Source organism: Lepus europaeus, chromosome 20, assembly GCF_033115175.1.
Source record: "Lepus europaeus isolate LE1 chromosome 20, mLepTim1.pri, whole genome shotgun sequence".
Classification (NCBI taxonomy): domain Eukaryota; kingdom Metazoa; phylum Chordata; class Mammalia; order Lagomorpha; family Leporidae; genus Lepus; species Lepus europaeus.
Genome location: NC_084846.1, coordinates 41222620 through 41249804, shown reverse-complemented (window position 1 = coordinate 41249804; position 27185 = coordinate 41222620). Strand labels below are relative to the sequence as shown.

Below are 27185 nucleotides of genomic sequence, written 5' to 3'. Positions count from 1 at the left end.
GCCTGGGTGGGTGCCGAGCAGCTACCTGCTCATGGTACAGTCATGTAACAAATTCCCCCGTTTCCAGCAATATCAACCACCACTCCCCTCTCCCCATTTCCCCACAGCTGGTGCCTCCAACCCTGGAAACGCCTGCAAGTTCCAGGTTCTCATGGTGTCACTGCCATTGTCAATGACCTTTCTCAGCTCTGCTAACTCCTCCATCTGCCTTCCCAACATTGCCACTGCCTGTCTGCTGTTTTTTTCTCGTCACTTTAATTTACCCTTTTAGGTTTGTACTGTATTAAAACAATTTTTCCTCTAGTATCATTCGAGTAGGACTTCATGAGGGGTTGAGGTAAGTGCACACGTGCAGTGTATCCCATTAATAGTAAGTCCTCCATATTTTTTGAGAATTGGAAGGATTTTTATTCTTTTAAGTTGTCTAGTTCCTTTTCCATCCTTTAGAATCCCTCAGTAAGTCATCTTTAGTTTTTTTAATCTTTCAATTTAAAACCCCAGTTTCTTAAGATACTGTATCTCAACCTATTAATTATATTTTTGTATTGCCCCTGCACCTTAACTAACCTATCTTGATCGAATAAATTACTTACAATTCTGTAGGGCATTATTTCTGAAATCCTGTGGATACCAAATCATTAGCTCCACCCCAGGGATTCTGATTTTGTAGTTCTTCAGTTGGGGAAGGGGAACTTACATTATTAAAGAATCCCCAGATGATTAAAACTTTTGTGGCTCAACAGGCTAATCCTCCGCCTTTCGGCGCCGGCACACCGGGTTCTAGTCCCGGTTGGGGCACCGATCCTGTCCCGGTTGCCCCTCTTCCAGGCCAGCTCTCTGCTGTGGCTAGGGAGTGCAATGGAGGATGGCCCAAGTCCTTGGGTCCTGCACCCCATGGGAGACCAGGAGAAGCATCTGGCTCCTGCCATCGGAACAGTGCGGTGCGCCGGCCGCAGTGCGCTACCGCGGCGGCCATTGGAGGGTGAACCAACGGCAAAAAGGAAGACCTTTCTCTCTGTCTCCCTCTCTCACTGTCCACTCTGCCTGTCAAAAAAAAAAAAAAAAAAAAAACAAACAAAAACAAAACAAAACAAAAAAAAACTTATAGAAAATTTGAAACATATAAAAGAAGACACAATAATGTAATTAACACCCATGGATCCCTCACTCAGTTTCAGTAATTATCAACTCATGGCTAATATTCTTTCATCTATTGTCTGCTTAACCACTTCTACCCATATCATTGTTTTCTCCATATCATTTTAGGAACAGCCCCAGACATGATATTTCATTTGTTAGTATTTCAGTATTCATCAAAAGCTATGCTCAAAAAAACAACAACAAAAACAAAAACCAAAAGTTTGAACATCCCTTATCTGAAATACTTGGAAACAGAAGCATTCCAGTGTTTGTAGTTTTGCAATATTTGCATAGACTTTGCCAGCTGAGTGTATCTAATTTGAAATTCCAAAACTCATAAGGCCCCAAAGGTCACACTTTTTTTTTTTTTTTTTTTGGACAGGCAGAGTGGACAGTGAGAGAGAGAGAGACAGGGAGAAAGGTCTTCCTTTACCATTGGTTCACCCTCCAATGGCCGCTGCGGCCGGCGCACCGCGCTGATCCGAAGCCAAGAGCCAGGTGCTTCTCCTGGTCTCCCTTGCAGGTGCAGGGCCCAAGGACTTGGGCCACCCTCCACTGCCTACCTGGGCCACAGCAGAGAGCTGGCCTGGAAGAGGGGCAATCGGGACAGAATCCGGCGCCCTGACCGGGACTAGAACCAGGTGTTCCGGCACTGCAGGCGGCGCACTTTTTTTTTTTAAAAGATCATTCATTTATTGATTTGAAGCCCAGGGCAGAGCATATAAACACCTGGTCCACTGATGAATAAATGGGAGTTGGGCAACCTATTGTCTGCTCAAAAAGGGTGGTTGTACTTCTGCAGAGCCAGCTGGTAATTCTTGAGATGGGAAAGACATCGCCTTCCTCTGTTCTTCCTACTAACCTCTGTTTTAAAATGATTTCCTCCAGGAAAGACTTTGTATTATTTATCTACTTCCTCAACCAAGCAGAAATGGTTAGAGAGTAATTACATTGCTCCTAAATTCCAACTTCTGAGAATTCCCAACTGAATGTGTACACTGGGGTAGCTAGCCTTAGGGTCCCCTTCTTTGTAACTCTAACAGTGGTTAAGTTTGGTAAACACTAAATGTACCATAATCAGAGTCAGAGCTATCCAGTGAGAAGGATGTAGGCTCTGATTAGTTTATTTTTAATCTTCACCCAACTCCCCTGAACACATGGAACTCACACAATACATTGGCGTGATGTTCATTTTTAAAAATGAATGTATAACAATTTTTTTCATAAATACAACTTCAGCAATATAGTGATTCTTCCCAGCACACCTGCCCTCCCACCCCTCTTCCTCTTCCCTCTCCTATTCTCACTCTTGTTTTTTACCATGATCTATTTTCAATTAACCTGATACACATAGGATTAACTCTATACTAAGTAGAGTTCCACTAATTGTATGAAGAAAACTGTTCTTCAACAGCCAGACAAGAGCTCTTACTGTTCATTTAATAGTAAGACCATCAAAGGCCACACCCATTCTGGAACATCAGAGCCTCGGTTTCTTCCTCCTCCGCTGTGACACTTTACATGATTTCAATCCATGCCCTGGCTGTACATCCATGCTGGCAAGGAGATTTTTCTAAAGGATTTCCCTCATCGCTCAGAGCCAAAGGTTTTGTTCTCTGACCTTTTGATTCCCATCCTGCATCTAATCAATGTCAGGTCACCCCGAGTAAAACTAAAGGAGGTTAAATGGAGAAACCCAAAGCACTATGCCCAACAAGCCGCAGGCCCGGAGCCCGTGGGGCCAAGTGTGGAGAGTGCACCTCTTGGAGGCCATACAATAGCGCAGTGGCTGGGGTACCAGAGTATTTCTTGTTTACCCTCCATGCAGCCCCTCCTGCATTTGTTTGGTGCCTGATTCCTCTCTAGTTGCAGCAGAGAGGTCAGAGCAAGCCAGGAAAATGAATGGAATCAGCCTCCTGCCGGGCTGCCTGGAGCGGGCGGGTGTTACGGATCAGCGTCAAGCCAGCTTCCTTTCCCGGGCCTGGGCCGATGTAACTCACTGGAGTGGCAAATTACATCAGACCTACAGCTGTAACCCGACATTATGATTAATTTGATCAGTAATTTCTCCTGTTTTTCATTTTAATCGGTGTGACTATTCTGCTGTGGCAGGTCTTTCAGATCTAATTAAGATAAATTTCCGAGTAAAAGACTTGGCAGACTTTCCGAGTCAAATCCAGGCATCAAGTGTGAAGACCTGCAGCCCCAGTCAATCACCTTCCGGGAGGGCCGGGCCCTCGCACTCGCAATCAACCATTCACACTTAAGCAAATTCATAATCTCCAGCGCTGCTTAGTCATTCTCTCAAAACGTCCCAGGCAGAAAAGGAAGGAAAGAAAAGCCCCAGACAATGTCATTTTCCTCCTGTGCTTACACTTCACCGATTTGCCCAAACTACATGGATAACCCCATAAGTGGACACTCTTCAGAATCCCTGAGTTGGTGTTTCTAACACAGATTTTAAATATACGTGCATATGCACGTCAAACACAAATAGGTTCACACAGATATTGCATACATAGACACGTAAGTATGAAGATCGACAGCCTACCAGCTCGTATATGAGGGAATGGAATAGGTACATGGAAAAGATAATTAAAGATAAGTTTATTTTGGTGTATATCAATGTTGAAATCCACGCAGCGTTTTTTTCATAAAATGCATTTTTCCATGAACTCTTTGAAGGCCTCTCAATACATGAATTTCAAGGTTTTTTGCACCAAAATAAAGATACTTTAATTTCATTTTCCATGAAGTGTTTGAAGAGCCCTTGTACACATATAGTCCAACCCTTTAATGCAGATACACAGACACACACATGTTGGATTTGGGCTTCAAGGGCTTAAGAATTTATTTTTCCAGTTTGTTTCCTTTTTGGTCAACCTAGGTACTCATTTATGCATCCCGACACTGATACTTTTATAAGTCCTGTTGCATTTCTATTGAAAATAAAAATGTGCTGGGATTTCTCCCCAAAGCCATCCAATTGCTAGGACCTGCCTGTGCAGTCACATCTGGGTGAGTGTCCAAGATCTGCCAGGCTTCCTGGGTCCACATGCCTCCTCGCAGGAAATACAAAAAGGCCAAGAACTTCAAAAGGGCAGGTGTCTTGGAAGAACGTCCTTTAATTTTATCAACAAAATATTGTTTTACAGTTGTGGCACCATATCCCATGATTATAAAATAAATTCCCCATTCTAACAGAAATGCCTATTTCTGAAAACAGACATGGAACTGGTGTTAAGATGCTGAAGTGTTTAAGTTGAATGTTATTCAGTATGCAGTATTCCCACCCCCTGAATTTTACAAAGTACCGTTATAGGACCTGAAATCGGGCAGAAAGAATCACATTCTGACTCTGTGCATGGCCTCTATGTATTGAGGATGATTTTGCCACTGTTTTGTGTACTGACTTTTGCTCCTTCAAAGCAGTGTAGGAATGATGGCGTCAGAGAAGCCGTCTCCTCCCCTTACTGAGGCTGACTGCCACCAGGACACTGTCATCAGTGCTTGGATGATGGTGGGGACCCAGCTGCTGTGATCTTCACAATCATGCAGCAAGGTGATTTGGGGCCCGAAGATTAGTAGGAGACCTTACTTTTCACAGAGATGCTGTTCTCTATCTCAGCTCGAATGTAGTTGGAGGTCATATACTGCTGTAATCTCTGTACTTGGGTTCTAATTTCTTGGAAACAAAACTAGTCTATCTACTCAAGAAAGAAAAGGATCTGTGGCCCTGTACTAATTCCCAACCTTAGAGGTAACTGATCCTTGAGCAAAGACAAGATCAAGATTTAGATCAGGAGAAAGACTTAAGCTACAAGAAAGAGCAGCAGGTGGGAAAGCAGTGTAGAACCGTGCTGTCCACCTCTACCTTAATGTGCGGGGGGGTTGGGGAATCATCTGATTTGAATGAGTTTTCTTTATAAAGATGAAAATCCTGCAATGAAAAAAGAGGTAGAATAGCACAAGGTTTTGATGTCAGATAAGCCCCACTTTGACTCTGGTCTCTCAGAGGTCCTTACAACTAACTCCTCCTTCTGTGAAATGAGGCCAGAGGCACTGGAAGGTTCCCTGAGTAGAGTTTTGCTACTCAGAGCATGGGCCAAGGACTGGCAGCATCACCATCTCCTGGGAGTTGGTTAAAACACTGAATCTGGAGTGGGCCGTGCTCCAGAACAGCCAAATCAGAATCTACAGTTACCAAGGTTCCAAGGGATTAACAAGCAAGTAAAAGTTTGAGAGGCCCTTTCAAAGACAAGATGAAATAACATCTAGTGGCCAGCAGGGCATCGATAAGCTCTCAGTACAGTTGCTCTTGTTTTGAGAAGATGCCAAAACTTGTGAAAGGAGTATTTATTTCCCCAATTATATTCTGAGCATTAGATATGAATCACTAGGTTTGAGATTTTTCTGCAGACATTGGGCTGCTAGCCTAACTTCAGAGTTTGGGAGAGGCTCTGGGTTGACAATAAGGCCAGATATAGTTTTTATTCCCTAATGGGATGTGAAAGCAGAAAAGGGTAGGGCAGAAGTCAGGTCATTCTTTTTAGAAATGAAGACTTGATTTCATCTTTAGAGAACCCATCTCCAAATACATCCATATTCTGAGACACTAGGGCTTAGGATGCCCAGTTTCTTTTTGGAAATGAAGACATATTCCTATTATGTCATAAAAGTAAAGTGAGCACTAACTTAATGCAGCCACACTAGAGGTAAACGTATTTTGTAGGAATAAAGTCCAGGAATCTGCTCTTTCAGAGATGAATAATTTGCAGACTATTTACAAGCCCATAAATAGTTAGCTTCAACCCTGGGTACACATTGGAATCTCCTGGGAAGTGTAAAGATCCTCATGCTCGGGGCTGGTGCTGTGGCTTAGCGGGTAAGGCTGCTGCCTGCAGTGCCAGCATCCCAAATGGGTGCTGGTTCTAGTCCCGGCTGCTCCACTTCTGATCCAGCTCTCTTCTATGGCCTGGGAAAGCAGTGGAGGATGGCCCAAGTCCTTGGACCCCTGCACCCACATGGGAGACTCAGAAGAGGCTCCTGGTTCCTGGCTTCAGATCAGCGCAGCTCCAGCTGTTGCAGCCAATTGGGGAGTGAACCAGCAGATGGAAGAGCCCCCCACCCCACCTCTCCTTTCTGTGTGTAACTCTGACTTTCAAATAAATATATCTAAAAAAAAGATCCTCATGCTCACACTTCATCTCACAGTTTTAATGAGAGTCTTTGCGTGATTCCTAGGCATTGGTATTGGGGGAAAAATCCTCAGGTGACCCCAGTACATAGCCAACACTGACAACCCTTGCCACAGACTTTGGAACTGTTCTCTTGAAGAAAATGGGATTTAGTAGCTCAACTCACAATAGCTAAGTTATGGAATCAACACAGGTGTCCGTCAACTGATGACTGGATAAAGAAGTTGTGGTATATATACACGATGGAATACTACTCAGCCACAAAAAATAGTGAAATCTTGTCTTTTGTTACAGATGCAACTGGAGACAGTTATGAAGTGAAATAAGCCAGTACCCAAAAGACAAATATCGCATGTTTTCCCTGATTTCTGAAAATATACAGGGTACAAAAAATATAATTCATATGAGTGAGATGGACATTTTGAGATTTGATTATTGTTTATAGCCCTTGTCTGTTCTTTTGAGGAATGGTGGTTTTTCACCTTACTAAAAGAAAAGAAAGGAACTGGACAAAGCACAGTGTAAGAGGGTGGGTGTGGCTTTAGCTCCTTGCAGGTGATGTTGCTTGGGTGAGACAAGAAGAGATGGTGGACACAAGGCCACAGTGGCTCTGATAACATTTGATGAGATGCAGGCCCTACTTTCTGGTATCAGATACCCATCTTATTACTGAAAGCAGCCCACTGGCAATGAAATCATACGTATGTTGTCTTAAAGGTGCTTAAAATTGATTCACTGTGATGGGTAGAGACAAGGAGCCTGGTAAAGATCCTATTTTGTTTTCTACTTTTGATAACTTTTTGCTTTGTCCAGGTTGATCCCAAGAACCATTTGGTTTTTGCCCTAAATTAGGTAGTGTCCTTCCATGCAGTGCAGAACGATGGAGGCGGTGACTCTCCTAAGGCATGTCACTTTTTAGATCCTTAGACAGCAGTACAAGATCATTTCTCTTCTGATTAAAAAAAAAAATAGAAGTTTCTAAGCATCCCGGACTCTTTAGAGCAGACTTTGGAGGGAGAAGTGAGAGGGTTTCTCCTCTCCAAACCCCTAAACATTGCTTTTTTTCCCCTCAAATGCCACATTGGCAACCTCACAATACGACAACAGAGAATTCCACTCTGCAAAGAGCAGCCAGTCTCTGGGAAGCTGTGGAATCCAGCTGAGAAAAAGGAGGCAGTACCTACATTTAATTCTTTTTTTATGACAGTTAAATGTCTTCTGGTTTAGAAGACTAAGTGCTAGTGCTGGGATGATCCCTGTCAGATGACAGTGCAGAGTGTGTGGGGTTGTGAAGGTTCCATTGATCGGAGCCTAGCTGGGTTTTCCGGTACAGCTTCCTGTTTTGAGAACAGAGCTGTGAGCAAACAAACTCTGGGCTCTCCCTTCACTTCTGTGGTCTCAGCAGCCTCCCCACTGAGTGACCAAGGACAGACACAGAAAAGCCCTTTCCAGTAGACAGCCCCTCAGCAGAGCACCTGCACCTCGGGCCCTGTGGGCTCCTCTTTTACATGACAGAAGAGACAGTGAGCTGGTATTCTCCTTTCTCTGCTTGGTCCCTGTGCTCACGGGGTTCCAGTATTGGCATTTTAAGCTATAATGTCCAATTTAGTTCTTAACAGTGGGGAGTGGAAGAGAAGGAAAAACCAGTGCCTATGGGAGTCCACTTTTTTTAGAAACAGGAAATGGAAAAAGAGCAGAATGGGGAGCCTAATGCCCCACAGGCATGGGGTTTGGCAGCCTGGCACCTGACATGATTTATGTCTAGCTCGCCAGGCAGATTTTCAGAAGGACTTGGCCTATTGTCTTGACTCTAAACACTGGTAAGACACAGAGGTAGAGAGCGAGGTGGTCAAGGGGCAGGTGGCTCCTGAGAACTGGGAGTTCTTTAGTCAAAAGATGGGGAGGGTGTAGGTGAGGAGAGCGTGCCCACTGCCAGTCCTGTGGTTGACCTAGGGTGTGTGGTCCCGTGGCCCCATGCCCACGGTTTTTTACATTTTGGTGAGAGGAGGCATGACCCAGGTGTGCGAGCATGAGAAACAACTGTCAATGAAGTAGAGGAAGAAAGAAAGACTGAAAGAGGCTTCTAAGACTGCAGCTGTTTCGAGCAGCAACCTAGTTAGGTTCTTTTATCCAGTGATTTGCTTATTGCCAACTCTAAGGACCATCCTTGGTTTTGGCTTTTCCTGCTCTTGTTTGGCTTTGAGTTCTCCCTTCCTCTCTGTTCTTCTGTATTTTTCTCCACTGTCCCATCTATTAGATCCAGTCTGTAGATTTCTACCTACTCCTCTGGGTAAGGAGATGGAAGGTTATTTTTATTGTGCCAGCCCTATGACTGTTACAGAAGGGAGCCTTCAGGCATGGTTCCTGGAGGATTTTCCTGGGTTATTAATTAGCATTATATGAAACAAAGGGTCCAGTGACTTGGTTATTTATTGATTAACTAGGTATCTGTACTGCAGGATGCCTTCTAGCTTTCATGCTTCTAATATTCATTAAGATGCTTCTAGGAGCAGCATACAATCAGGAAGCAGCATCTACTTCCACCTCTGGAATTGGCTTCTAATATAATTTTGTTGGATTAATTTTTTAATTTTTTTTGCAGACAGTACTTTGGGAACTGTTGTCTTGGAAAATGCTGGAAGCCAGATAAGGACATAAGGAAATATATTGTATCAGCAACAAAATGTGTGTACATTGCAGAGGTGGTAAATTATAAGTGGCGACACACTGAAGTTTAACCTGATCTGGAATCTCATTTTAGTCATTTTTTATTAGTGGTATTGAGGAAGTTGCTTCAGCTTCCCAAGACTCAGTTTCTTTGGGTCTGAATGAAAATAATCTTTGCCTCTTCTGAGTTGTCATGAGGATAAAAATGAGAGGTTGAAAATAATTGTGATTATTCTAATTAGAACTGCAAATCCACGAGGCCAGTGCATGAAATAAAGTACATAAAATTAGCTTTTTAAAATTCCAAAACACACTTCAAACATTAGCCAAGCATTATCAGGAGTATTTCTTCAGTATTGTGTATGGCCTGTGGGTTATGGTGTTGTACATAAGTAGTTAATTCTTTCCATAGGCTTCAAACCATTATTGGTGTTATTTCATAAGCGTGTGGAGCTTGGAAGGAGTTAAAGATAATCTATTATAAGCTTTTCAGTAATAAGTGATAAAAGTGAGTTCCAACGAGATTAGTTTACTTGCCTAAGCTCCTGAAGCTGGTGCCAGTATGGAGATAATCAAGATTCTTCTTCCTTACCCATATACGAAAATCCACAATTTTGAGGATTTGGGAAAATAATTGTTTTCTTTAACACTGGTGGCAAAACAGATTCTATGGGTTTAAGTGAGAAGTCTTTAAGAGTTCATGTTTAGGCAATTTTTGGATTTTCCAAGTACAGCGCTAAGGTTCTCTTCCTTCCCCTGGAGGTGCCACACCTTCCTTTCTTTCTTTTTTCTTTTGGTAAGCAAGGTAGCAAGGCTTTTTGGGGTTGGGCATCCATCAGAACGGATGGGTCAGAATCTGAGAGAGCGAGCCCAGTCACTCCAGCTGGGGAAAGCAGGGCCACATGGTTAAATGGAGAGAACACACCTGGCAGGCCAGGGAGCTGAGAGCTGAGCTGAGCGCACAGTCTGTATTCAGGTTGGGGCTTATAAGGGAAAGGGGTCCAGTTCTTCCCACCATTTCTGCTTCGGTTCCTTCCCCTCCTCCAGAACAAAGGGTTTGCTGAATGTGAATTAGGGAAAGTTCCTCCCAAGGTCTCACTGCTGAGTGCTGTCAGACTGGGGAGCCTCTCCTAGGGGGCCTGCCTTGGAGGAAGGATTTAAAGGTATTATTGCTCAGTGTTACCAGGCCTGTAACCCACGTGGTGCTGAGGAGCGAGGGTTCTCCTGGGGAGCTCGTCTTGGGGGAAGGGCTGCCACACTTTTCTTTTAAGCAGACTTGTTCCTGTAGTGTGTGCCCTGCTCAGACTCTCTCTTCAGGAATCCTCCTCACTTTTCTTTAGAGCATCAGAAGTTCATGTGCAATTATTAGCCTTACCCTGGCAAATACAGTTTGCAGCGATTATTTTTATTGTGTACATAGTACTTTTATATCCTCATGACCATTTGCTTTCTTTTTGACTTTATGTTTGTGTCTTTTTTTTTTTTTTTTTGGACAGACAGAGTTAGAGACAGAGAGAAAGGTCTTCCTTCCGTTGGTTCACCCCACAAATGGCCACTACGGTTGGCACGCTATGCTGATCAGAAGCCAGGAGCCAGGTGCTTCCACCTGGTCTCCCATGGGGGTGCAGGGTCCAAGCACTTGGGCCATCCTCCACGGCACTCCCGGGCCACAGCAGAGAGCTGGACTGGAAGAGGAGCAACTGGGACAGAACTGGCGCCCCAACTGGGACTAGAACCCAGGGTGCCGGTGCCACAGGCGGAGGATTAGGCTAGTGAGCCGTGGCACCGGCCCATCTTCTTAGATTATATTTTATATCTGTAGTAAAGGAAGGAAAAATACTGAATGCTAGCTCTGTATCGTGAACCAGATGAAGTGCTCTCACATAAATCATTTAATTTGATTCCCACATGAAACTCTAACCACCAAGGAAGCCAAAGATCAGAAGGGTATGCTGGGTTGACCCATGTCTAGCAGTCAGGATTCAAACCCAGGTCTGTCTGCTTCTAAAAGTCATGCTCTCTCCTTTTGTCTGCTTAGCAAACCTTCCCTAAGATCACAATGCACACCATAGGTGCTCAATAAATGTTTGTACTTAATGATTCAAACACTTTCTTTATCAGCTAGAGAGTGCTTGCAAGTCTGTGCTTTAGAAGTCAGTTTAAATGCCTGTGAAAAATTGACCTCAAACTTGTGGGAAGTGAATTGAGGCTAAAAAAGGTGAGGACTAACATGTGGTCATGAACTCTCCAGCATACTGCTATGAAGTTCACATAAATGCTGGCTAGGCTTGGCTCATTCAGAGCAAAGTGCCAGCCAGCACGTTCTGGGCATCTCAAATTGCCACTACAAGCTTCACCTGTGCACAGAAACGCACACTTGCTCAAGCTGCCTTCTTAACTAGACTTTGGGATTGGTTTATCAGCCGCCCTCCAACAGACAGTGATGAAACTGGATGGTGTCAACTGTTCCAAGTCTTGGCTGAGCTCAAGACAGACCATGGATCTGCCCCACTGTCATGATTTGAGTGGTTTTGTTTCTTCATTTGAAAGGTAAAGACAGAGGCAGACAGAGAGCTCCCATTTGCAGGCTCACTTGCCAAATGCCCTGCACAACCAGAACTAGACTAAGGCAAAACAAGCTTAGTGCAGTTCTTCCATGTGGTTGGCAGGGATTCAAATAGTTGAATCCCTCCAGGGTTGATGCCTCCCAGGGTGCACATTCGCAAGAAGTTGGAACTGGGAGCAGAGCTGAAATTCTAGCCTAGGCATTGATACAGGATGCTGGCTCCCCAGTAGGTGTCAACTCCAACACCTATCCTGTCTGTCTTCTTTGAGAAGTTTTAACTTGCCATGTTCAAATGTTGTGAAAGTCCCTCTGCTCCTTCCCTCCACCTCTCTCCCACCCCCACGAACTTCACATCCCTTCCATCTGCTACTACTACTACTACTTGACTGGAGCGTCCATAGTTAGCTGTGTGAACAGGTTGCCTGCTTTGTTCAACCCCTTTCTGCACAATTTCACTAATCTGCAGAGCTTTATCCAGGATTGGTAAATCTAGACAATGGCAGGGAAGCACTGTATTATATAAGTGTATTCTTGGTAAACTAATTTTTCCCCCTGCCACTCTCAAAGCAATATAAACTTTGTAGCTCCTCCTGGATCTCAAATGCTTGTAATAAATTCTTTGAAATGTCAGTAATGTTGAACTGAGGGGTGTTTTTAAGAAGATTTTCTTTCCTTCATAAAAGGAAAAATTGTCCCTTGTAGAGTATACAGATAAATGTGTTTTGTTTATTTTATTCAGTGCTTAATATGGTTGGGTAAAGGGATTCCCACTTCCCTCCTGATCTCTTGCTGAGTGAACCATGAATGAAGCCCTCAATTTTCTGGATGGTGATATAAACAGAAATAAATTCACATTCTTCCATTTCTTTAGGCTAATCAACATTTGCTTAACAAATTTATAGCATACAATGCATTTCATCAATATGTTATATTTAATCTTCATGATCACTCTGAGTCAGGATAAATTTCTCATCCATATTAATGAAGTTTTCTTTGGTTCTATAGCTCAAGAGGAAGCCTTACCTCACCCTGTGTGGACTCTTTCAGTTTCCTCATGGGTTAACTGTTGCCTACATAGCAATACTCCATAATTTGCACCAAATTTAACCATAAAACCATAGATGGATTTCCACTTTCCCTTTCACCACTTCCTTGCCTCAATGTGTTATCTTGCATGGATTTATTTTTCCACTAGGTGAAATTTGGTGCAATTTTCAAATTCATTCAGAAAGTGGGATTCAAGAACCTGGGTAAAATTTATAGTGAATGTAATACCATTGTCTTTGGAAAATGTTTGCTGTTTAAATAGTTTACAAAGCTGGCAGCAAGATTGGGAGGGACAAGGGTGAGGCAAACGAGGCACTCCTGCCAGGCACCAGTTTAAAAGTATGCCCCCAAGCACCATCATCAGAATAAGCAACAAGTTAATGCAATATTGAAAAGGAAAAATGAATGCCAAAAATTCATGATTCACAAAATTATTAATTTTTTTCTTTTTGTCTTGGACTATGATAGGTCAGACTCAACACTGTTACTGAAATGGTGTCGAGGATAGATTTTTGGTATTCATTTTGAGTTTTAAAAATGCGGCAATGCTGCATTACAATATTATCTATCTTGATCGCTGCATGCTTTGCCTGCACGTACCCTTAACTTCTGCATCTGAGAGGACGGGCTCAGCCCACTGGAGTCCCAGTTGTGGCCAGGAGAACTCCACACGGTGGCTCAGCCCTGGTTATGTACAGATAGCTGAGTGCTGTTAAAACTCACATGGCCACATGGAGGAATTACAAGTGTGCCTGCCTAGATCACCTGTCACTATTTCTTTTAGGGGTTTGTAACATAAAACTGCAAATAGAACTGAAGGAGTTCTCCGGAGAATTTAGTTTTACTCTTCCTTTACAGATGGAAAGACTCAGACTCACGGGGGCCTTGATTAATATCTCGTTAAATTGATTAAAACTCTTTGCTGGGAGGGGAGGAGGTTTGGCCCCGGACCCCAGCCCTTTTCTATAGCGGGCAATCCATGATTGGAGACCATCAGATTTAAACAGGATAAAAGTCATTTAGGTCTAAGTAATCCTCAAGGGTTTGGACTCTTTGTTTTAACAAATGTAAATGTACCACCTTGTCCCATCATAGACACACCTGGGAAATTCGTGCTAAGTTTGCCAGTGGAAAAATACCCCAAATCAGATGGGAAGGCTGTGCCCCCCACATAATGGAGGTGAAATTGCAATGTGGTTTTACTCCATTGTCCATTAGTGGTAATTAGACCTCTACATCAGCAAATGCACAAGGCAGAGACTAGAGCTCACACTCTGTCAAGCAACTTCACCTCCAAGGAGGTGACTGTGCCCCACATTCCTCACATAAGCACAGATACTGTTCTATTTTCATGGATCTCTCTCCCCCTCTGTTTTGTATTAAAATGTGCAATACAACAAGAAAAGGAGAAGATTATCCTGCTTCCTGCCACGCACAATGGTAAGCAGAAGGCCAAGGTTAAATGCAGCATTTGGTTTCTTAAGCTCCTCTAATGTATAGGTGTGGAAAAGCAATCTGGGATCAGAGCTTATGGCGGTGACTCTCTGAGGATGAAAACTTGACTTTAATTTGGACTCTCTGGCTAGGATAAAATCTGCTTCTGCTATCATTATCCCACTTATGTTTGTCCCCCACTTTCTTTCCACTCTGCCACCCAGCTGAGTGGGATGAAATTAACCTGACCTTGAAGAATACTCAGAGAATCTCCAAAACCATCAGTGTTTCAACAACCAATAAAATTCCAGAGGCTGAATAACATTTAGATCATAGATTCCAGGGCCTGAAAAACCCCTTAGCAATCATTCAGGCCATACACTTACCAGATTACTAAAGTGAAGTCCAGAGAACTAAACTCACTTGTTTACAGTTATGAGTTAGTTGGAGACAGTATGAGATCAAGAGCAAGGCTTGAAACCCTCAAGTTGCCCTCCTCCCATACACCATGCCCAGGCACCAGCCATGCCCAGTCCACCTCCACACCACTCGAGAGCTTTCAAGAAAAGCCATCTCTAAATCACAGAAAGGCAGCATTTATTTATTCACCATTTTTATACTTACGGGGCCTTTACATATTCTGAAATTAAAATTCTGCATTGCTTTTCTCCTACCCAGGATGCTTAGATCTTGTGTTGTTCCCAGAAAGCTTGCTTCCATGTATGCCTCTGATCTCCTTATCAGCACATGCTATATTTCTAACTTTACACTCTGGCACAGCTTGTGGCCAGAGGGTTAGAGCAGAACACAGGAGTCCAGACCCATATTCACCCTGGAACCCAGGGGCTGCATGCAGCTCACAGGTGCATTTTACTCATCCCACACACTGTTTCCAAAGTTTGGTTTTGAGGTTGTGTGCCCAAGCCTTTCTATTTGCCTGGCCCCTGAACACTTTTGGATTCACACTCTGTTTAGAACTGCTCTCTTCACACCTCCAGGGAAAGAATGAAGCTGTGTGTGTGTGTGTAGGGCATGGGACTTGTCTTGCTTCAATGCGGAATGTAAAAACAGCCATGCCGAGGCCATTCCTGGCATCTACTCTAGGCTACCGGACCTCCCATAACCCGGTGTGATCAAAAAGAATGAGCAAAGTCATTCCTCTATCTGAGCTTCTCTGATAATGTTTTCGACTCCTATCTGTCTTGAAGCAACAACCTAGCTTTGTAAATGCAATCCATTCCATGGAATTGAGTGCAAGAGTTAAATAAAATTACACTGCAATATTACAGAGGAACCCAACAGGAGTTATTTGGAGAATTTTTGTCTTGAGTGTTACTACCTGCCAGCACTATTAATTTTTTTCCAACTAGAGAAATGACCTCATCCAAATATACCTATAGAAACTACTTTCATTTATTATTTTTTCTCTGTAGACATGACAGTACCTGTACAGTTTAGAAATAATTGTCAATGAAGTTTTCTCTTTTTCCAAAAAATCTTGTGATTTATTGGCTTTTCTGGATAATCTACATTGCATAGTTCTAAACTAATATCTCTCAGACAAATTTTAAATAATGTAAAATGTGAAAGCCCACATAAAAATAACTGTAAAATGAAATTTGGGCTGTCAAATAAGAATTTAGTTGATCTTTATTCCCTTAATAATCTTCAAACAAAAACATTTTATTCTAGTTCATAAAGATCATTACCTTAGAGAGTTAAATATCTTTGCAGTTCTTTAAATAATCATCTTTTTATAAGGCTCAAATATCCCATGTCCCACAAACTCAAAAATGCTGTGGCTAGCACAGAAAAGTTTTATTCCACAAGAGTCCCCATTTCCTTTACACATTCCTATTGTAAAGGAAAATAGTTCTTTTATCCTTACTGACATAGATTTTTTTTTCAAAATTATTTCTTTATGTACCCAGTAATGTTTTAACAATTTGCACCAATTCACTCCTTTTGTGGTCGTCCATTAGGTCCACTAGAAGAAGCTAGAATAGTATCTACTCTATATCCATAACCACACTCAATATATTAAATTTGTAAGTTCAAACCTCAACAGCAAAAAATAATCTCTTGGGGTTATAAAGCAAGATTGGTGGCTCTGAGCCTTCATTTATTGTGAAAACAAAACAGTCTTCGGATTTCCCTGGGAGTCTGTTAGGACAACTTTTAGAAATTCCCTTAAGAGAATTTATTTCCATGAGACGAACTGTTCACCTCATCCATCCATAGTCCTGCCAGCCATCAGTCAATGGGGTTTGTCTACACTGTGATTTCACTGGCCAGTAGAGATTTATAAGATGCTGACGGTATTCAAGGAAGGCTGATGTCCACAGAGCTCCCTCCAAGCTTTCACTTAGCGAGAAAGAATTCTCTACACCAACCAGAGCAGGGTAAAGTAATTTCATTCTTCAGGTCGGGAAAATTTTTTCTTTGGTAATTTAACCTGTTATGGTGCCTGAGACAGAGGAAATGTTTAATGTATGGCAACATCTAATTTAATGGTGCTGAAAAAGCAATGAACTCATTCTTGGGGATGATAAGAGTTGAGTTCCAAATGCTGAAAACACTAGGATTGCTGTGCTCATGGCACTTCGTAAATTTGTTAATACCTACCTTCTACCTAGATGTCAACAGTACAATGAAGATTTTTTTTTTTTTTGCCTCCATTCATTTCCATCCCATCTCAAACATACTAACTTGTCTCACCCTTTTAAGAGTTATAAAAAAGACATCACCAAACCCAATTCAGGAGAACGTTCAGAATACAAGTAGCCCTGGCCCAAGTGCTGGGGGAAATACAATTATTCATCTCCCCAAATGTTTTTATTTCCAGGAAGGCTTTGGGGTCATGCTGAGAATCCAACTTCAACGAGAGGCATCTATCTGTAGGACAATAAACTAAATCTGTTCTAAACTATTAAGTCCCAAGTCCAACTGCCTTACTCTCTGGGTACCAACCTACCACTGATTTTGTGTGCTTTGCTGTTTAAGGGCCAAGGATGCCATTGCTCATGTCATCCTCAGACAAGGGAGGGCTGGCTTGACTGAGGGGCAGTTAACACTAAGGAGGGCATGAGCTGGAATTTGAAATGAGGGCACAGGCTGCTTGCTCCATCCGACTTTGTACCGTATTACAAATAAACTAAGTCGCCTGAAATCTCAGAGGGGAAAACACTTACACAAGTCAAAGAACGGATGGCCTAGCTAAGCTATTAATTTCTGATTTAATGTGTTTCCATCACAGTCATCGTGTGTGGAAGCTAATTTATTTTAAAGGCCTCTAAGTCAAGAACAGATTTCTGAAGTTCAAAGTTATCTATTCCTGAATGCTCCTATCCATCCCTCCTCAACGATAGTAGGTTAAAGATGGGTTTTCACCACTAACCTGAAGGACCCGTTTTTGATGTGTTCAGCCTCACGGTCATAAAGTAAATATATAGAAGCTTTATTATTTTATAAAGATGCATATTTTCTGAGGCGTTCGGCATGAATTTAGAGTACTTGTTAGTCTATGGAGTAATGGTTGGAATCTGGGACATAAGACTGGGGCTAAATTTCTTTGTGCTTCTAACCCCAGAGAGTCTTTAGAAAAATAAAAACAAAAGAGCACAAAGTACTTAAGGTAAGACACTGTTGTATTCATAATATAGAGAAATAACCACCATGCCTCATGGACAGTAGATGCCATTCTCTACGGGGCTACAAAACTGTGCTAGTAATAATTTTAATTGGATGCTATCTTTGCTGCCTTCAAAAAGTATCATAAAATGGAATTATTACAGGCTACAAGTGCACTTAGAGTGCTGGCCTCTCACAGAGGGAAACAGATAACATTTATCCTTTGGAGGCAACATCAATGGGCTTCTATTTGTTTCGTTTACATGTATCCCCAGCTGCTAGCCATTTGCTTCCTCTTCCCTACCTCTAAGAGATCAATTTGAATTAGATGCTGCAGAACTGGATGCTAAGTTTTGCTGGCCCTCTGCCTCTGGGGAGGGCACAAGCCCACAGAGGGTCTTCTGTGGGTCTTCTGTGCCCCTGGCCTAGAGGGGGAGCATACCTGCAGAGGATTGGGCGGCGTGAGCGGAGACGGAAGGCCATGTCCTGGAGATTGACTGGGTTTCTGAGCGGGGCTTGAACTCTGCTGGGTTGGAGATGGTTGGTTCTGGTTCTGGGAGTGGGAGAGGGCTTGATGCTGCTGGGCTTGAGGCGCCTGTTGTAGCTGAGATGCAGGAACTGGCAGCTGCTGGGAGGCTGGTGGTGGCTGCTGGGGTGGGGTGGCCTGGGGCTGTGACTGCTGTGACTGTGAGGTCGCCTGTGGGGCGGGCTGTGGGTGCTGGCTGGGTGGTGGTAGAGGCGGCTGCTGCTGTTGCTGCTGTTGCTGCTGTTGCTGCTGCTGGAGCTGCTGGAGCTGCTGAAGCTGCTGGAGTTGGGAGTTCAAGGATGAGGTAGCTACAAGGAAAGAGTGAACGTGAAGTCAGACAAACTTGACAAAACATCTGTCTCACTCTGTCTTGACAGCTTGTCCTGTGCAAGCTGAGACATGTCTCTTTTAGACAAGTTTGCCCTCTGCTCCTAAAGCTCTTTGGTTTTTAAGAATTGTTAGGAAACAGGTGTCCCATATTGAAGTGTTGGCTCCAGTCCTGGATACTGCACTTCTAATCCAGCTTCCTGCTAACGTACCTGGGAAGGCAGTGGAAGATAGTTCAAATACTTGGGCCCCTGCCATCCATGTGGGAGACCAGGAAGGAGCTCCTGGCTTTGGCTGGGCCCAGACGTGGCTCTTATGGCCACTTGGGGAGTGAACCAGTGGATGGAAGATCTGTTTCCCCCTCATTCCCAACCCCTGTCTCTCTGCATTTCAAATGAATAAATTGTTTGAAAGAAGGAAAAAAAAGAGTGTGAGACGGTGGAGAAATTTTACAATTTAGCGAGGACCAGGATGTAACAGACTGGACATGACTTTTGAAGGTAATGTGCTGTAGAAACTATGAGAATAATGTGGATTATTGTTCATTACGTCCTCTTTCCTACTGCTTGGGAAATACACTCATGTTTTCAAGATTTGACTTGGACTTTGGAAGGCCAATCAGTTGAATTCTTTTGGTAAATGCTTGACTGGGGCTACAAACAGAAAACAAAATTGTGTGTAATTTCCTTTCCATCTACTGCCATGACCACTCATGGTATCATTTTCACTTGCCACTTCGGATCTCCACCAATGTGCTTACACGTCTCCGTTTCATGTTTCTGCCGTGGTTTTATTCTAATTTAAAGATAGTACTTCTTGGTTTTGTAGTGTAAAAGCCTGAGTCTGCATTTTTGGCCTGCTGATCAAGGGGACAGGACCCAACAGAGAGGGATTATGTAGTGGGTGACTGTGAACTGTAGGACATGGTGATTAGATACACAAGAAACTCAAGGGCGGGCAAGGAACTGAGACAATGAAATCATCTTCCATGACTTTCTTGTTCTCAGAAAGGTAAGCATTGGTGGGAGAAGCTGTCTTAGCACTGAGCATGCAGAATTTGTCCTCCTAAGCCCAGCCCTCACAATCCCTGCAGCAGGAAGGCAGGTATTTTGGCCAAAGCACAGTCCAGAGAGAAGTACTGCTAAAAACCACACTCACTTCCTTTGCCTGAATCTCAGTCCAGAAGTTTTCTAAGAAATCCATAAACAAATGTAAAGTTCAGCGTTGAACCACTATGCATTGGCTACGGTATTTTTTTGCTCTTCTCCTATCTAGAATTAGTCAAGATTTCCAAAGGTTATAACTCTTGTTAGCAACATTAAATTCTGCCTTTGAAAATATTCATTTAAAAATATCTATTAGTTCTGTAATGTGACTCATGATACACCTGCCATCACACAACAAATGCATTTTTGGAAAAAATACATGGTTCTTGACCATTGAGGGAAGAATTTTCTTTGTAAGAAAATCAGCTAGTGACTGTTATTTTAAAAATCAATTTGAGAATCACTTTGTAAAAGTTATATGCCAGGTAATATGTAGGATTTAAAAATGAGATACTGTCCTGTCTTAAAAGGAGCTTACAGTCTATTTGGGGAAATAAGATGAACTCATGAGAAACAATTAGGTTTGTAGGTTTCTGTTTCAGAATCATGTTAACAGTGGGTGCTTGACACATTTGTCAGTTGACTAAGTGGCCAACACTGTAAAACTGACCCAGAGGGCGAGGAGAATTGGGAGGGGATCCTCTGTGGGTTAGAGAGGCGCAGGCAGCATTCACGATGGTGAGTGAACCAGTGAATGGAAGAGCTCTTTCTCTATCTCTGCCTATCTATAATTCTGCCTTTCAAATAATTTTTTTTTTTTAAATGGGGCTGATGCAATGGTACTGAGGGTTAAAGCCCTAGCCTGCAGCCTCAGCATCCCATATAGGTGCCAATTTTAGTCTTGGCTGCTTCACTTCTGATCCAGCTCCCTATTAATGCTCCTGGGGAAGCAGTGAGGATGGTCAAAGTCCCAAATCCTTGGACCCCTATACCCACGTAGGAATGCTGGACAAAGCTTCTGGCTTCTGGCTTTGGATTGTCTCAGCTTGGCTCTGGCTGTTGAGGCCATTTGGAGAGTGAACCAGTGGATGGAAGACCTGTTGCTCTCTCTCTCTCTCTCTCTCTACCTCTCTCTCTAAATCTGTCTTTCAAATAAATAAAATAAATCTTAAAAAAAGGAAAAATGGTATTAAAGTACATTTATATTTAGGAACAAAAAATTTTGAAATCCATGCATAATTTTTTTTTATAAATGCATTTTTCATGAACTTTTTGAAGATCCCATGTATTAGTGGGCCCATTCCCAAGGCCACCAGTGCCAATTCTGTGATTTCAGGTACCATACTGGGCTTCCATGATAGGCCATTTAGGATAGCAAATCTTCACAAGGCCATCGGATTCCTCTAGGTCAGTTCAAACTGTCTAGTGTGTGTCCTGCACAAATTGCATGGTGCTCTGGTGTGTAACATGACTCTACAGGTAGATGTGGTGTGTGTGAGTGGGGGCAAATGAGGACCCAGTCATCATCCCCTGTATCAGAGCTTTAAGAGAAAGGCCTAGATTGCCATTTTCTCCTCCCTCCCTCCTTTTGTTCAAAATCATGTTTTATTGGCGACCTGGGAGCCCATGTTAATTCTGAGTCCCTAGGATCTTCTGTAATCTGGAGGTTGGGGAAGGTGAGGCCTGAACTCTCCTTTTGGTGGAGTCACAGACTTTGGGAACCTGATTGCTTCTGGCCTCCTGCCTGATTCAAATCAAGGCTGTTCTGATTTCTTTTGGGTGGGGACACATATGCCAGTGCTTATTTTCATGGTTGACTTAAATACCATACTGTTTCGTTTTGGTTAGAAAAGCATTTATCTAAATCACCACTCAGAAACAGGAAAGACTGGGGAATATTGGCAGGTAGATATTGGCAGACGGGTAGGTGCAGTGGACCCTAACCTACTAATGAGACACGGCCCCAAGTGTGTCTTCGTTTTTTTACATTGGTGAGTTCACATTGCTTGGATGTTTCTTTCCCATAATAGCAGCTTGACAGAAAAGGCATAAACCTAAGCAAAACCACATCAGGTAAATAAACTAATTTGGGATCTGCAAGCAAAGAATGATGGAAAACAAAGTATGTCCAAGTATGGATGGGATGAAAAGACGCGCATGAGGGTGTGTACAGGAACCTGACTTGGATCTAAACACAGCCAAAGCTACCTACACAACAATATGAAAACGAAAAATTTTTAAATGTGAAAATATGGTGGCTTTAAGTGGCTCATTGTATAAAGGAGAGAGAAGCACAGACTCAGAAGAATAAAGGAAATGAGATAAAGTTAGGAAGGTTCAAGGACATCTTTGAACTACAAAGAATGTTTGTGGATAAAATGATGCTTGTTGGGGTAAAACTCTGACCTTAGGCTTGGAAGATTAAAGATTTTACTTCCTTCTCTGATATTTATGTCCTTTTATGACTGTTTCCTCTACATTACTGTATACTACACAGGCCAATGTCAAATGTAAAATCTAACTCCAATGACAGCAGCTATGAAACAGGAAGGGATGCATGGAAATGATTTCAAAGAGTTAAAATCATACAGCTTTGAAAAACACAAAACAAAATTCCATCAAATTTGGAATTTGTGGCAAACTTCCCAATAACTAATTTCACATAACAAAGCCACAAAGAATCCTGCATTCTTTCTCCATTTCTTTGTTCATTTTTTACATATCAACTATGAATTAGAAACAGTTTCTCATTTTGACCCATATAACATCACACCTTCGGAAGAATCACAAGTCTATCAATGGCGTTTACATAAGATTAAATCCCAAGGCAGGGAGTGGATAGTCAGAAGCATCGTGTGTGTGTGTGTGTGTGTATCTGCATTTGAAAAGCAGGTCTATGGAAGATGCTGGAGAAATACCAATGTGTTCTGTACTTAGCAAGTTACATAAAGAATAGTGGTCCTTCAGTGCTGAAAGAGGTGTGATGGTTAGCTATACCCTTGCCTACTTTATGCCAAACATAATGTCTTACTACGATCATTACTAGTTGAGATCCCCACTTCTGCATTTTATTGGGCTTTTTGGATTCAGATGAATGTGGGCATGGGTGACAAAGTGGTGGGCTGGGTTTGACAGTCCGCTGGGGAGGAGTAAAGCTATTATTCACTGCTGATGTTTCCACATATCTGGGCATGCCTGGGAACTAGAGAGACCTCATAGAGATATGAAGGGAGAGGACTCAAGCCAAGGAGGAAGAAAGTAGGAGGGGTTCATCACTGCGAGTGACCAGGAATTGTGTCAAAAGCATGGTGGTAATTGTTATTCAATCCCACCCTTAGCCCAGTCCCCTGGTACAAGCCTGGTTCTGGGGAGAGAAAGAGCACCAAGTGAAAACAGAAAGAAAAGCCTTGCAACTCTGATGCCAAACACAAGGCACCGAAGGCCACAGAGTGTATGATTCCATTTGTTTGTAATATCCAGGATGAGTATATGACAGGGACAGAAAGCAGGGGTCTGAAGGGAAGGGGCAAATGAGGAGCAATTGCTGAGGGACACACGGTTTCCATGTGGGCTGATGACACTAGACAGTTCTACTACACAGTGGTCTTGTTGGACGACACCGGGAATGTACTTAATGCCACTGGCTTGTGCACTTTAAAAAGGTTAACGAAGAAATTCTTACATTATGTGTGTCTTATACATAGCTTTGTGTGTGTATGTATATATGCATATATACATGTGCACGTATGTGTGTGTATCTTCCTCTACATTCATACGCTGTGGACTAAACTACACTATCTTCAGAAGCCTGGAGCAAAGAATGAAATCCTGATCTACTCTGCATGGCTTTGTGTTCCTGAGCGGTCAGGGTGGCCCACAGCAAGGGCTGTGCTGGTGAAGCCGTGGTGATCTTTGGGAAGAATCGTGGAACAGGGAGGAACATGCAGTGCCCACTGGAAGGCACAAGTTTAGCAGGGAAGAGCAGCAGGTTTATCCTCAGGTAGACAGTGGACTTGCTCCTACTGCACACAAGACACTCTGGGGGCTTCGGGGTGAATGCTGGGAAGACTTGGAAACTGAGCACTGTGCACAGGCACAGAACAGTCCTGGCTATTTAGGGGAAAAGACAGGGCCTCGTCATTTGAAAAGGACCCTCATTGAATATGGAGAATTAGCTGTTCAAGACGATGATATCACTGCCAGGGTCCATGCACAGAGCTTGGGCTTCCAAAGATTAAGTGATCTTCCCAAGTCCACACAGCCAGTGAGAGATCAGGGTGACTCTCCAGCTTCCCTCCTAAGGGCAGACTATAATCCCCTAAGTGTTTATGTGAAGACACCTGCTTTCTGGGAGAGATGCCCTCGATGGCTGCGCTCTTGAGAACAACTCAAGTACCCACTCGCAGAGCCTACACTCAGGGCGTCTGCTCAGTGATGCGCTGCTCAGCTCAGGGGAAAGTCTGTGCAGCTGTATCTGCCCTGCTATAGGCAAGTTCCTTTTTTAAAGGCTTGCTGATACAAAATGTACATTTGCATTATGGGCATGAAGATGTTAACTTGAGTATGAACCTTGAGTCCCTGTGAGGAACAGAGACTTGAGGGGCGCAGGGAGGCGTATTGAGAGCTATGAGGAGAGCTTAGCTGTGGAAGGGCCAGGGTGTACTTTATTCAAACCACAAGGTTTCCTGCAGCCTTAGCCGTAGGGTGCAGTAGCACTGTGCTCACTTGGTGCCATTTTATAGAAAGTGATGAGGCCCTTATGTCAGCCATGGGCATCTGTGATACACTATCTCTGCAGGATTGTCAGGGGCGCAGCTAAGAGTTCTCCAGCGGGATTTGTCCTCTATTGCAGGCAGCACCTCCCAGATCAACCAGGATCTTAAATATCAGTGGGCCCATGTGCCACCAGAAAGGAAAGCTTTGTTTTCTGAGACAGCCTTTGCCTTCCTAACTCACTTTCGTTGTGCAGTAAAATTTGTAGGAGAAAAAAAGATGGCACCTGGGACAATCCAACAGAAGGAATTTGAGTTAGCAAACCAGACATCCACACATGTCCCCTAAGTAACAGTTTCTAAGGTAGCTGATCAAAGATGCAAACCAGGAACCCTTTCTGGTACTGTCATTAAGGACATCCTTATCCTGCCCCAATGGACAAAAAGTTTTGCAAAATATGTGGACAATAAGTAAATAGGGACTGGGGATTTTGAAAAAGTATGGAAGGTGAAACTGACTGGAAAATCTGCCTTTATTCTTGGCAACAATGTCAGAAACAAGCAAAATTAACTGCCTCAAAGATTATGATGTGTAACTATCTGGCATCTGGTGTTATCAGCGCCAGATATACTGCCACACATGTACTTAATCGGTCTTTTTTGCTTCTTTTCCATTTAAGACAGAGACCTAAGTATCTCTTAAGATGTCAGGGGAAAACAGAGTAAAATCTTCCAATGAAAACATCTCTACAAACGTCCATGGACTTCCCAAAGAGCCACCTGCTTTCCTTCTCTGTTCACTGTTTTCACCAACTCCAGCAGTCTACCTGCAACTGTGGATGGGAATTAGCTGGTGAGCTAGGGAGGAAGTGAATTTCAAAGAGTAGTGCTAAATCTGCATTCTAAAGAATTACTCCAAGGGTGCCTATATAGAAGAAAATCACTAGTTTTAGGAAAAAAAAAAAAACAGATAACTAGAACCTCTCAGTATTCTGCAGCATCCACTTTTGGAAAGTAGGGCAATTCACCCACCACCGTTACCTTTGTTGGCATTTTAGAGAGCACTCTGGTGGTATTTTCACAAGGGTTCACTCTGAGACATACAATAGCTTTTAGAGGTCTCATTAAATAGGGAAGATAATAAAGAAAAAATGAGTTCTCCAAAATGCAGAGGGAAGGAGTCGTGGCAGGGCTATCCCAAGGGGAGCCATACTTGCCCATCTGTATCAGAGAAGCTGGCATTTAACGTGGCAAGGCCCCCTTGGATTCCCAGGAGGGTTTGCTGAACTCTTCTCATGGAGAAGCCTCAACATCTCTACCTGCAGAATGTCCCATCCTAGCCCTATAATCCCAGAAACATAATGAAAATGTTCTTCAAAGAAAATGAAAAAAAATGGTCAGGGGTAGATTAGGATCATGTGGATAAAGTGCCCCAAAGTGCTTCTCCACTCACATACTCTAAAGAGAAAAGCCTGGCCATGGTCTTTCCCCAAGTGCTGAGCTATGCTTCACTTTTTCCAAGTCCCTAGGGAGTCCTTCCACATTTCCACTGAGTGCCAACTGAGAAGAGAAGAAAAAGACTCCACAACCCTCTTACAGTATTGTAGTACACCCAAAACAAACATCTTCTCAAATACTAAAATATTTGAGAGAACATTAAAAGGCATCTAGAAAGAAACAAATCAAATGGGTATCATGCTTCTTATTAGCAAAATGATATACCCAGATTAGAGGAGCTGTGCCTCCAAAGTTCCAGTGGAATACGATGTCCTACCAAAAATTTTATTCCTAGTTCAACTTATCTGGCAATAGCAAGGGCAGAGGAAGGTCCACCTGGAACTTACAAAGAGTTAGACTCCTTATCTTATATACTTTGTCCTATAAAGTTTTTTTTTCTTTTTTCTTTTTTTTTAGCAAAAAACATAGTTGTAAATTAAAAAGGAAGACACCTTAAAATCTAGGAAACAGTGGGTGTGACCCAAGATATCAATACTAGGGAATCCCAATATGACAGCTGTCAGGCAGTTCTAGGTAGCAAGTACAGATTGGAGTATAAAGGCAGATGACTCTAGGTAAAATATCTGCAAAAGGAAATTTCCATAAAAATGATAAAATACTTGAAATATTGGAAGAAGTTGAGAATATGAATAAAGAAGCTAGAAACTACTAGAAATATAAATTGGGAAAATCACAATCCAGATATAAAGTAGATGTTCCAAATTAGAACAAGAAGCAAAGGAACATCAAGAAGAAAAATTGGATTAATGCAATGCAACAGGAAAAGAAATTAAAAGATGGTAAGCACTTCCTAAAGAATATGTACATTTATTCTTCTAATAAAGTATGAGTAACAAGAAATTTCAGGCAAAATAGATGCAAGAAAAAATATATGGCTTTATAAGATAAAATAAAAGAAACAATGTGACCCAATTATGTAATAAAATTTGGTATGGTTTTGAGCACTTGGTGAAGTTCCAAAATTCCATCGGAAATTTTCTTTGAGTGGTGCTAGATCCGGGATAAGAACATTTCTGATCAAGGCCTGTTTCTTGGCTATGCAGGATGTAATAAGGTAGTTTTATGAAAGTTAAGAGTGTTTGTAGGCCTTCAATGCTTAGAAAAACCTAGAAACAAAGTATGAAATGAGAACACAAAAGCTATCGTCCTTGACCATGGAGAAGTAGAAGTCTGGTGGGAAGAACTGAGGAAAGTGCGCTAAATGGAGAACTCAAAGATGCCTCTATAGCTGACTTAAAGGGACTTAAATTTGCCATTGAAAGTTATGAAGTTGACTAAATAGTGCCATATTTCCACTAGGAAGAGAAAGTAGAAGGTGCTACAAGTGAGATAAACCCTCATGCATCACAGCAGGAAACGAAAAGATGATATATA

The 27185-nt window shown here is 42.6% G+C and overlaps 1 protein-coding gene across 1 annotated transcript in view; it reads right to left on the bottom strand.

The window, feature by feature from the left end:
• POU6F2 (POU class 6 homeobox 2) overlaps positions 1-27185 on the bottom strand; it is a 485940-nt gene that overhangs the window by 111715 nt on the left and 347040 nt on the right. The window contains exon 5 of the mRNA XM_062179142.1: positions 18125-18516. Within this exon, the coding sequence (XP_062035126.1) occupies positions 18125-18516 (392 nt within the window). The remainder of the gene's footprint in view (positions 1-18124; positions 18517-27185) is intronic.